Below are 13362 nucleotides of genomic sequence, written 5' to 3'. Positions count from 1 at the left end.
ATGGAGTTGTTTTGGCCTAACCTGCTGCAAACCCTCCAACAACTTCCGAGACCACTCCTGTGGTGCTGCTTGACGGAGAGGACCCTTCTGCCGTGTAGAGGATTCTTTTAAGTGACGGGTTTTATTTTGCAGTTCATGTTTTTACTTCTTTTTAATTTATGTAGCAAACAATTTTATTAAGTGCCCCTTGGGCCCCAATATGTAATACTTTGACAGCCTCTCTTTTCTTTTTCTTTTTTTTTTTTCTTTAAAAAAAAAAAAAAAAAATGCCTTTTTGGGCTCTGATTTATTTATGACATTTTTCTTTTTTTTTTTTCTTTAAAAAAAAAAAAAAAAAATGCCTTTTTGGGCTCTGATTTATTTATGACGCCGTCGCTTTTGATTTATTTGTATGTAGTTACTTTTGCTTGGCTTTTTTAACTCTTATTTTGATTTGAAAGCATGAAATCAGGTTGTAGGCCTTTTAGTTTAGTATACCGTCAGTTGTATAAACCGTCGATTTCGTCTACTTAATAAATCTGTCAGTTTTTCTGCTTTAATGATTGTAGAATTTTTTTGGCAAGATCCTGTTACCTCGTGACAAGGTCGTCTGCCTTATAGACTTGTCTTATGTGGACTGAGATTTAGCCTTTTCAAGACTGTCAGTCTAATGGCTGACGTTATGGGTTTATGAACTCCGTCAGTCTTTACTTAGACCGTCAATTTTGTCGTTTAGCCCATCTTGTGGACTTGATTTCTTTGTACCGTCGGTTTAATCACTTCTTCCTCAGTCCTTTAATTTTGATTGTAAGTTTGAGTGCTGAGATGATTGTGGTCTTAACAATATTTAGTCTTTTAGCTCGTCAGCTTGGGAGTTAAAATGACCGTGGTCTTGACCAGTCTCTTAGACCGTCAGCTTGAGGGCTGAGATGATCGTGGTCTTGACCAGTCTTTTAGACCGTCAGCTTGAGAGCTGAGATGATTGTGGACTCGACAATATTTAGTCTTTTAGCCCGTCAACTTGGGAGCTGAAATGATCGTGGACTTGACCAGTCTCTTAGACCGTCAGCTTGAGAGATGAGATGATCGTGGTCTTGACCAGTCTTTTAGACCGTCAGCTTGAGAGCTGAGATGACCGTTAGTTTGTTTATCTCATCCATTTTATGGACTCATTTCTCAAATTGCCAGTTATTTGGCTCGTCCGTTTTGCTGACTCGGTCATCTTTTAGACCGTCGGCTTTTTGGTTCGTCCATTTTCTGGACTTGGTCATTTTTAGACCGTCAGCTTTTTGAGCCCGTCCACTTTGTGGACGGTCAATTTGTCAACCTTTAATGACCTCATATTCGTAAATAGAAACTTCAGTAGTTCTAAGTAAATTCCTCTTATTGCCATGCATCTATAAAAAAGTAATTTGAAAACAAAATCTGCCAATTTTAGGCTTATTGTAGCAAATACTTAAGTAGGAAAAGAAAAACCGCCCTTTGGGCTTATTGTAGTAAATACTTGAAAAGGTAATCCATAGGCCTTGGCGTCACTCAAAAAAAATTGTTGCTTTATGTGGACGTCGCCCCTACTGGTAGTATTTTCGTAAGTGTTCAGCATTCCATGGATGTGGTAGCTTCCGTCCGTCCAGTGTCTCTAGATGGTAGGTTCCCTTCCTTTGCCATGTCGTAACTCGGTAGGGTCCTTCCCAATTTGGGCCGAGCTTTCCTTGGGTGGGGTCCCTTGCTGCGCCCATAACCTTTCTTAGAACGAGGTCCCCCACCTGGAAGTCTCTGTGTTTGACCCGGGAGTTGTAATGCTTGGCCATGCGGTCCTGGTACCGTGCAAGCCTTTGCTCTGCTGCCATCCTGACTTCGTCCACCAGATCAAGTTGCAGACGTATGGCCTCATCATTCCTCTTTTCGTCGTGGTTGTGCACCCTGTAGCTTGTGAGGCCGACTTCAGCTGGGATGACTGCTTCGTTCTCGTACGTTAGTCGGAATGATGTCTCTCCTGTTGGTGTCCTTGCTGTTGTCCTGTAGGCCCATAGTATGCTCGGCAACTCTTTAGCCCATATGCCCTTTGCCCCCTCAAGCCGGGTCTTGATAATTTTTAGCAAGGACCGGTTCGTAACTTCGACCTGTCCATTGGCTTGGGGGTGGGCAGGGGAGGAGTAGTGGTTCCGTACCCTTAGCTGCGAGCAGAAGTCCCTGAAGGAGTTGTTGTCGAATTGCTTCCCGTTGTCCAAGACTAAGACCCTTGGAATGCCAAACCTGCATATGATGTATCGCCAAACGAAGCTCCGTACGTTCTTTTCTGTAATGATGGCCAAGGCTTCAGCTTCCACCCACTTCGTAAAGTAGTCAATGCCGACAATTAAAAATTTCAGTTACCGCATTGCCGTAGGGAACGGCCCCATGATTTCCAACCCCCACTGAGCGAATGGCCACGGTGTCGTCATCGGGGTGAGATATTCGGGTGGTTGTCTGATGACGTTGCTGAACCTTTGGCATTTGTCGCAGGCCTTCACATAAGCCTCGGCATCCTTCTGCATCGTTGGCCAGAAGTACCCAGTTCGTACTAGCTTGTGCACTAGCGATCTTGATCCTGAGTGGTTTCCGCAGATTCCTTCGTGCACTTCTCTCATGACGTAATTTGCTTCTTCAGGACCTAGGCATCATAGGTAGGGGCGGGAGAAACCTCTCTTATACAAAACATCTCTTATCAGCACGAACCTTGTTGCTTGAACCTTCAGTTTTCTTGCCACCTCCTTATCATTCGGCAACACGCCGTCCTTCAGGAAAGAGGTTAACGGTGTGGTCCAATCATTTTGGGGATTGAGCTCCTGTACGTCGACAGCATTTATGAGTGGAGAGGGTTGTGTGAAGGAGAGTGTATTACCAATGGCGGCCATGTGTGCGGCTAAGGTGGCTTTGGCCAAGCGGTCGGCTCGCTCGTTTTCCCCCCGGGGGATCTGTGTAATTTTGACCTTCAGCTCCTTCATCCTCTTTCTTGCTTGGTCCAGATACTTCTTCATTCTTTCGTCTTTGCATTTATACTCCCCACTTATCTGGTTAACTATGACTTGGAAGTCACAGTAAATGATCACTTTCTCGGCTCCTGCTGCTTTTACAAGGTTGAGCCCTGCTATCAGAGCTTCGTACTCCGCCTCGTTATTGGTAGTGGGAAATTCAAGGCGGATCATACATTCTACCGTATCCCCTTCTGGTGACTGTAGTATGATGCCGGCTCCGCCGGCCTGTCTGTTGGAGGATCCATCTACATGTATGCTCCACTGCGGAATAGATCCTTCCTCTGCCCCCTCGCCCTCACTATTTGTGAATTCTGCTATGAAATCTGCCACGACCTGTCCCTTGGTAGCGGTGCACGGGCGATATTGGATGTCATACTCGCTTAATTCTATTGCCCATAGTGTCAAGCGCCCGGCAGCGTCTGGGTTGCTCATTGCCCGTCGCAAAGGCTTATCAGTTAAGACAATAATCGTGTGGGCTTGAAAGTACGGTTTCAGTTTGCACGCTGCCGTAACTAGCGCGAAAGCGAGTTTCTTCATTGGTGGATATCTTTCTTCAGCTCCGCGTAATGCCCGGCTGGTGTAATACACGGGTTTCTGTAATCTCCCTTCTTCTCTGATCAAGGCGGCGCTGACGGCGGCTGGGGAGACAGCGAGATAGAGAAAGAGTTCTTCTCTTGGTTGCGAGGGACTCAATAGCGGTGGGGAAGAGAGGTAAGCTTTCAACTCTTCAAACGCTCGTTGGCATTCAACGGTCCACTCGAAAGACCTTTTTAATGTGCGAAAGAAGGGTAAGCACTTGTCTGTTGCTCTGGAGACGAACCTGTTTAGTGCTGCTATCTTGCCGTTGAGACTTTGCATTTCCTTCACATTTTTTGGTGGTGCCATCTCCATTATAGCCCGGATCTTGTCAGGATTGGCCTCGATGCCTCTCTGGGACACCATGAATCCTAAGAATTTTCCTGCCGTCACCCCAAAGGCACACTTTCCTGGATTAAGCTTCATATTGTAAGAGCAAAGGGTGTTGAACGTCTCCCTGAGGTCTTCTAAATGATCTTCTTCCCTTCGGCTTTTAACCAGCATATCGTCAACATACACCTGGACGTTTCTTCCGATCTGCCGTGCGAACATCTTGTTCATAAGCCTTTGGTAAGTTGCGCCCGCATTTTTTAGACTAAACGGCATTACCTTGTAGCAGAATAGGCCTTGGCTAGTTACGAAGGACGTTTTTTCTTGATCTTCACCGTGCATTTTGATTTGGTTGTAGCCGGAAAAAGCGTCCATGAAGCTTAACAGCTGATGTTGAGCCGTAGAGTCTACTAGAGTGTTAACTCTCGAGAGGGGGTAGCTGTCTTTAGGGCATGCTTTGTTTAGATCGGTGAAGTCTACACACATCCTCCATTTCCCGAAAGCTTTCTTGACCATCACTACGTTTGCTAGCCAGTCAGGGTAGTAGACTTCTCTAATAAAATTTGCCTCTCGTAGCTTGCGGACTTCTTCGGCTATGGCTTGATCTCGTTTTGGGGCGAAGACCCGCTTCTTCTGCCGGATGGGCGGAAAGGATGGTGATACATTTAGCCTATGCACCATGACGGAAGGATCTATTCCTGGCATGTCCTCGTGACTCCAAGCGAAGACGTCCTGATTTTCTTTGAGGAATGCTGTTAGTGTTTGTCGGACTACGGGGCTTGCAAGGGTTCCAATCCTTGTTGTCTGATTAGGCATGGAGTCGTCCAGGGGTATCTCTTCAAGCTTCTCGACTGGCTCCGTTGCGCTCCGGTGCTCTTCTATGCTCATAGTTTGGAGGTGGTCATCCATTTCCATCATGGCTACGTAGCATTCGCGTGCGGCAATCTGATTCCCACGTAGCTCTCCGACTCTGTGTTCTGTTGGGAACTTGATCATTAAATGATAAGTTGAAGTCGCTGCCCTCCACGTATTGAGGGTGGGTCGCCCTAGGATAGCATTATAGGCGGACGAATGGTCAACCACAAGGAACGTTACGTCCTTTGTGATTTGCTGGGGGTAGTCGCCTGCTGTCACAGCCAGCGTAACCGCGCCCAGCGAAAACACCTTTGCACCTCCAAAACCGACAAGTGGGGCGTTCGTTGGAGCCAGCTGCTCCCTGCTGATTTTCATCTGCTGGTATGCCGGGTAGTACAAGATGTCTGCCGAGCTGCCATTGTCGACCAACACTCGATGCAAGTTGTAGTCCCCCACCCGTAGGCTGACAACAAGCGCGTCGTCGTGCGGGTGGTGAAGGCGTCGCGCGTCTTCTTCCGAGAACTCGATAACGGGGCTTTCCCTACGGGCTACATTTTGCACTGGACCCGTCAAATGGACGTTTTGGACCATCCGGAGGTATGTCTTTCGAGCCTTTTTGGACGGCCTGGTAGTGATCCCTCCTACAATCATTCGTATGTCACCAACGGGAGGTCTTGGATGGTCGTTGTCTCATCGGGGAGGGTGTTCTGGAGGTGCTGGATCCGTTCTTTCCTTGCTTACGAATTTTTGCAATTTCCCTTGCCTTATAAGGGCCTCGATTTGCTGCTTCAAGTCGTAACAGTCGGCTGTGTCATGGCCGTGGTCTCGGTGAAAGCGGCAGTACTTGTCTCTGGAGCGCCTGTTAGGATCCCCCTTCAGTTTTCCAGGGAAGGTCAGAGCCCCTTCGTCCTTAATTTGCATTAGAACTTGATCTATTGGGGCGGTCAACGGGGTGAAGCTTGTGAATCTTCCCCTCGGAGGCTTAGAGCGCCTTTCGTCTCTTCGATCTCCTGTTCTGGGCCTCTTTCTCCCTTGGTCTGGTCGCGCATCTTCCTGTCTCTCCCTTTTCCTCGGCTTCTCTTCTCGGGCTTGCAACGCGTCCTCAGCATTCATATACTTAGTAGCCCTGTAGAGTACTTCCGACATGGTCTTCGGGTCATTTTTGTATAGAGAGAACAAAAACTTGCCCTTCCGCAACCCATTTGTGAAGGCCGCTACAAGTATTTTGTCGTCGGCTTCGTCAACCGATAGTGCTTCCTTATTAAAGCGCGTTATGTAGGATCGTAACGTCTCGTCCTCTCTTTGCTTGATACTCATTAGGCATGCCGTGGACTTCTTATACCTATGTCCCCCAATAAAGTGTGTAGTGAACTGGGCGCTTAGCTTCTTAAAGGTACTGATAGAGTTGGGCGTCAGCCGGCTGAACCATATCCTTGCGGGGCCTTTGAGTGTTGTGGGGAAGGCCCTGCACATAATCTCATCTACCACCCCCTGAAGATGCATCAGGGTTTTGAAAGTCTCCAGGTGATCTAAAGGATCCTTCACCCTGTCATAGCTATCTATACTCGGCATGCGAAACTTGTGGGGTAAGGGGTAGGAGTTCACGGGCACAGTGAAGGGCGAGTCGGTGCGATTGACCAGATCGTCAAGATCACTGGAGACTCGCTCCTTGAGGGCGTTCATCATGACCTCCATCTGTTCCCTCATTGCCTGCATCTCGGCGGCAATGTGTGGCGGAGTCGCATCCGTGATGGATGGCGTGTTCACGTGCTGCCTTTCCGGCCTGCTTGGGGCGTGGCTACCCTCAGGTCTCTCCTGATTCCTGTTTGGAGCGCTAGTCCCTTCCTGATCTTCTGGTCAGTCATTTAGTGCTGCATTCTTCTGGCGCAGCTGTCCTTCCAAGTCAAGGTTCTGTTTGGTGAGACGCTCCATGGCGGCACTGAGGGTCCGAACCTGCCTCTCGAGGGCAGTCGTGGGTGGTTCCTCTTCTTGTACGTCATTAGTAGTCGCCATTGAGTGAGTGAGTACCATGCAATCCTTTAGTCCGGGAAACGATAGTGTGGCCTAATCCTTGAATCGAATTTCCCACAGACGGCGCCAACTGATGATGCCGAAAATCTCACCAGTGAGTTGCACGGTGCTTGTACGCTCAAAACGACGCCTGCACAACAAAAAAGAGAAGACCTAACAGAGAGCACCGGTGTGGTGCCGGCCAAATACCCTCCGAAGGTCAAGTTAGAACTTCTTTCAACTCTAGAGTGCTAGAGAGGGGTTAATTATGCGTACCTGATTTGTGAGGGTATTGGGGTTTTTATAGTAGTCGAGGATTGACCTTTTTCCTTGGAGCAGAAGTCTTTTCCTTATAGGACTCCTCATTAGCGTAGATTGCGGGATCCTTTCCTTATAGGACTCTGATACTGGGCGTGGAATACAAGCAACTTCCCTATTACCCATGCGTGGTGACCAAGTCATGGTTTTTATAGAACCGTCGGCCTTAAAACCGTCAGCTTGCATTCTCCCCTTCAGCCAAGCTGGCGTCAACTTCTCGCTACGCTGAGTAGCCCAGGCGTTTCGAATTGCCGTCAGTTAGACCTGGAGCCTTCAGCCCATCGGTTTGTCTTGATCCCGTCAGCATGCCTTCGTTATGTTAGCCCATAACGCCCGTCGTGACTGATCCGTCAGCCAAAGCAGGAGCTGACGGGTTGAGCTCATGGTACCTGCTATAATTCTTCCATATTAGCAGGTGTCACCGTTGTGTTGCATTTTGAAAATCTCTCTAGATATCATTTCGCATATCAGCAACGTCAACATTTCTATCAGTTTACAAATCCTCTTCCACTCGTCTTTTCTTTGTTCCCAACTTAGTCATAATCAGAACGTGCTTTGTCAGAAGCATTTTCTCAATTCTTTTCCATATATACTAGTAACATCATCAGTCAACTCTTGGCTGTTACTCTGATATATGTATATGTTCCATACCAACAGCTGTTAGTTACGTTCTTGGAGCTATACTTGTACTTCGGGTTTCGTTCATTCAAGACTCAATTGCTCTCTTTGGTTGAGGCCTCAACATCTTGTTTCAATCTTGAGAGTTCTTCTTTCACGGCCATATGAGAGATTCGTTAAAGACCTTAAAATTATTGGAAAATTTGTTGAACATTCGCATAAATTCTTTTGAGTTTGCTTGTGTGTCGTCTTCATAATACCATTTGTTAGTGAAAGAACTAGTAAAAGAGAGAGAATTTCACTGTGTATAAAACTAAGATTACAAAGAGATAAATACAATTGTGCTCTCTAATATATACATATATATATATAGCTAGAGAGAGAGAGAGAAAGAAATAATCGGGATTAATTGTAACTAACTCAATCCAGATATTTTCATAACAGAACAGATATTTTCCTAATATAACTAACTTTCCCACGTGTATAGACGAATAAATTAACTCCAGCACTAACAATACTTGAAATGATCTCTGCTAGTCCAGCACACCAAAAACGACAACCCTTTCCTTTAATGAGAAATGACAGAGTTTCCTTTTAAGCGAGATTTCTTTTGTTTAACAGTGATCATAGACAACACCGTTTTTGGTGTTATCATTGGAATAGTTTTTTCTTCTTCATCTTGTGAATTACTCAGGCTTTCATCCCCCCTCAAACGAAAGGGGAATTTTCGCATGAGTTTGGAAGCCAGCCAATGAAACCTAGGAAAAGGAAGACCCTAGGTAAAAATATCAGCAACCTGATCGTGGGAGGAGATGAATTTGACCAACAGATCACGCTTGAGTACCCTTTCACGCACAAAATGGTAATCTACCTCAATGTGTTTGCTACGGGCATGGAAGACATGATTGGAAGCAATGGCAAGGGCATTAACATTATCACATGAAAGTAATGGAGGATGAAGAAGAAAGATGCCTAAATCACAAAGAAGCATTCAAATCCAACACAATTCAACAGCTGTGGAAGCTAAGGCTCTATATTCTACCTCAGTGGAGGATCTAGAAACTGTGGCTTGCTTCTTAGCAAACTAGGTAATGGGAAATTTGCCATAGAAAACAACAATCCTTGTAATGGACTTTCGATCAATTGGATCCCCAGCTTAATCAACATCAATATAGGTAGACAAAAAGTGAGACCTAGGGGTAAAGGCAAGACCATAATGCAGAGTGCCCTAAATGTATCTAGGTATAAGTTTGGCAGCTTGAGGATGATTCTGAGTTGGAGTACTCATGTACTAATAGGCTTGTTGAACAACAAAAGAAAGGTCTAGCCTAATGAAGGTAAGGTACTGCAAAGCTTTAACAAGACTCCTATAAGGCTTAGGATCGGATAAAAAAGGACTATCATGGGGGAGAAGATGCTGATTTGGAGAACAAGGGGTCTTACAAGGTTTACAATTAGTCATGGCAAACTTAGCCAATACACCAGTTGCACATTTAGTCCGATACACAAAGAGACCAGAGGTAGTATAATCAATTTAAAGACCAAGAAAGCAGTGAAGAAGACCAAGATCCTTAAGATCCAATGCAGAACTAAGTTGATGAATAATGGAGGCAGTAAATGTGGGATGATTGCTTGTGACAATTATGTCATCTGTTAGGTTTTTAGACCCCTTAAAACACAACAATTGAATTAACCTAGTTTATTAGCCAAGTGATTATCTTAGTTAAATTATGCAAATCTAGGTTAACACAATCAAATAATCATATCAAGATATAAAGCAGCGGAAATATAAAGAATACAAAGATATGATTACCTAGGAAAACCAAACCGGTAAAAAATCTGAGGAGGATTTAACCTAGCTTTCCTCAAGGTAAACTTGAATCCACTATATGAAAGAATTGAAGTTCATACAAAAGGACTTACAAGCACCCATGCTCGATTTCCTAATGCTACCCACCAGTAGAACTTACTGACACGACCACGTGCAAGCTCCGAATCCATGGATTCCTTCTTTCATGGATTCTCCAATCAAGTACAAGCACTCCTGCTTATGTTTCTTTAAGCTCCAATGGCAGCAACTGAGTTGATCATCAAGGTATTGATAATATCTCTATCTTGAAAAACCTAAGTTTATGTGAAGGAAAGTTTCTCAAGGATCTCACAAGAGATTCACATAAACCACAAAATATGAGCAACAATACAACCAGAGCAACTCCCAAAACGTGGCTAGGGTTTTACTTTATATATCTAGGGCAAAAACATAAAACCCTAAACGTTTAATGAGATAGAGTTGAGTTATAAACTCTGCAGAAAAAACATTCTGGCCGACTTTCGATCGATCGAGCTAGGCCGAAATGCACTAATACATTTGCAGTCTCTCGATTCCAACTTTACATGAATTACACAACTTTGAGCAAGTCTAAACAAGACTAAACATATTGTTTTGATCATGGTTTGCCAACATTACACATTAGAGTTTTAAATACATCAAATCCTAAATCTTTAGAACCTAACATCATCAACATAGAGTAAAAGTTAAACCAAATGAGAGGCTTGCTCGTAGATAAAGAGATTACCATCAGCCCCAGAAGGAGAGAACCTAATATGAAACAATTGTGTGGTAAACTTCTCAAACCAAACCCTTGGAGCCTATTTAAGACCTTAGAGGGCTTTATGAAGAAGACATGCATACTTAGGAAAAATAGGATCAATGTAACCTGGAGGTTGGGCCATATTGACCTTTTCTTTAAGAACCCCATGCAAAAATGCATTACTAACATCAAGTTATCTCAACTCCAGTTGTTATTAACTACCAAAGCCAAAAGAAGCCCTACAATAGTAGGTTTAATTATAGGGCTGAATGTCTCATATAATCCAAGCCATATTGCTAAAGGTACCCTCTAGCAACCAATCTAGCTTTGTACTTGGCTATGGACCCATCACTATGTCGTTTCAACTTGTAGACCCACTTGCAAGTGACAACATTCTTATGAGGAGGAAGATGGACTAAGGACCAGGTTTGTTGCTTCTAAAAAGACTGAAATTCTAAGTCCATAGCAGTCACCCATTGAGGATGTTTAGTAGTAATGGCGAAGGATGGCAGCTTAGTGATAATGTAATCATGGTGGACCTGCATAGCTTTAGGCTTATATATACTATGTTTAGACCTTGTAATCATAGGATGAACATTATGAGAAACCTTAGGAGTAGGATCAACAACTAGAGAGGAAGAAATAGACTCTGGTGGAAGACTAGAGGAAGGTGAAACAGATTCTGAGATAGACAAGGGAACCACAGTAGGAGAAGCGACAATAGGAATGTGAGGAGAAGAAGATAGAAGGGAAGGTATAAGAGATGAAGTAAGATCAATAGGTGTTGTGCAAGACTCAAAATTGGGAAAAGAATCAGGTTGAGTAGAGCTAGGGGATTGAGACATAGAAGGAAGAGGAGAAGAAGAAGCTTGAGAGGGAAACCAGTGAGAACAACTAGAAGTTAAAGGAATATGAGGATTAGTGTATGAGGAAGAATGAGCAAAAGGAAAGAGAGTTTCATTTAAAACAACATAACAGGCAATGTAAATTTTGTTGGTAGAAGGATCTAGACAAATATAACCTTTAGAAAAAGGTGGATAAACAAGAAATATATAGGCTTTGGACCTAGGTTGCAGCATGTTTTTAGTGTAAGGTTTGAGATAGGGAAAACAAGCACAACCAAAAGCTCTAAGTGCTTAAACAGGAGGTGGTCTAGAATATAGATTTCCCCAAGAAGATTTAAAGTTCAAAATAGAAGAGGGTAATTTGTTAATGAGGTAAGCAGCAGTAGAAAAAGCATAGGACCAGTAATTGCAAGGTAGATGAGATTGATATAACAATGAAAGACCAGTTTCAACCAAATGTCTCTATTTCCTTTTAGAAACACCATTTTGTTGAGGAGTATGAGGGAAAGTAGTCTGATATAAGATGCCATGTGAGGAACAAAAAGTTTGGAAATCAGCATTGGTATATTCAGATCCATTATTAGTTCTTAGAACTTTGATCTTGGTAGAAAACTGATTCTCAACTAGAGACTTAAAATGCTTAAAAACTTACATCACTTCATTCTTATGTTTAAGCAAGAAAAACTAGGTGAACCTTGTGTAATCATCAACAAAAATGACATAGTAATTAAAACCAAGCAAAGAGGTTATAGGTGCAGGACCCCAAACATCATTATGAACAATATCAAGAACAAAATTGGACACAATAAAGGTTTTATTCAATGGTTATTTGTACATCTTTGCGCTTATACAAAACTCACATGATGAATAAATCTCATTAGTTTGAGACAAAGTAGTGGAATTCAAAACACTCTTAATAGCAGAATACAAGAGTTTAGAACTTGGATGCCCAAGCCTATGATGCCAAAGCAGAAGTTGTTGTGGTTTGACAGTAATGAATGCAAAAGCATTGGAATGAGATGGCATAACAATAGAAGAAGATGTAGAGATCGGATACACTCCATCCTTACTCAACCTTTCATCGAGGATCCTCCCCTAAGGAAAATCTTGAATTGAGAACTTATATGCATCAAAATAACAGAATGCATTATTTTGAAGGCAAAGTTTATGAACAAACAAGAGATTAGATGCAAGATCAGGAACTCTAAGTATATTATAAAGCCTAAAGTTATGTGTTAAGGTCTGAAGCTCACCATGGCCAATGTGTGTCATTGGCAATTCCTGGACATTCCCCACTGTTACATTTTCATTTCCTGGAACTGGTTGTTGATGAAGAGACAACTAAGACAAATTAGGAGTGACATGGTCTGAATAGCCTGTATCAGTAAGCCATCCATTGGAATTCTGAACCTGAGCAGAGTTGGCCACCATGGAAGCAAGCTTGGCAGGTGCATGCCTCCCTTGATATGCAAAATCCATATGATGGTAGCAATCAATTGCTAAGTGGCCATTTTTTCCACAGATCTGACAAGTAGGCCTATTGGATTGACCTTGACCTTGACCTCCCTGTGGCTTCAACTGATTAAAATTTTGATATTAAGGACCTGAATTAGAGTTGTAACCTCCAGGATTAGAATAGCCACCATTGGAATTGGAATTATATCCACCATTACCATTATAATTGCCTCGAACTCCTCTTCCTCTTGAGAAACCTTAAGACTTAAAACTTGCAATCATAGCCATTGAATCAGCATCAATGGTACCCGATCATTTCTTTATAACTCTTTCCTCTGTATTAAGCAAGGTATTTAGCTCTTCAACAAACAACACATCACTATGAATCCTAATTGCAGAGCTAAATGAGTCATATATTGGAGGGAGACCATCAAGAGCTATATGAAGAAGCTCTTCATCATCCAAAAACACTAAAACTGCAACCAGTTTATCACGAAATTATTTGAGCTTTTGGAAATATCCATCAATGGTGTTTGTACCTTTCTTGGTTGCATTCAATTCATTTCGCAAACTCATCACATAAGACCTGGAAATTGATGCAAACCTTTTCTCTAACACCTTCCGTACTCCTTTCGCAGATTTCTACCCTACTGTAAGAGCAAGAATAGCAGGAGATAGCGTTGAATTCAGAAATGTGAACATTGCTTGTTCACGATTCTTTCAAGATATGAAGGCAAGATTAACCTCAATAGTAAAATTACGAGAGGA

General features: G+C 43.3%; 1 protein-coding gene across 1 annotated transcript; it reads right to left on the bottom strand.

Moving 5' to 3' along the window:
• Window positions 1–2639: 2639 nt before the first annotated feature.
• LOC111985751 (uncharacterized) lies at window positions 2640–5408 on the bottom strand. Its single transcript, XM_024017400.2, has one exon. The coding sequence runs from the start codon at window positions 5406–5408 to the stop codon at window positions 2640–2642; it is 2769 nt and encodes a 922-aa protein (XP_023873168.2).
• Between the last annotated feature and the right edge of the window lie 7954 nt (window positions 5409–13362).

Source organism: Quercus suber, unplaced genomic scaffold, assembly GCF_002906115.3.
Source record: "Quercus suber isolate HL8 unplaced genomic scaffold, Cork oak 2.0 scaffold_446, whole genome shotgun sequence".
Lineage (NCBI taxonomy): Eukaryota > Viridiplantae > Streptophyta > Magnoliopsida > Fagales > Fagaceae > Quercus > Quercus suber.
This window is presented reverse-complemented; position numbering and strand designations above follow the sequence as displayed.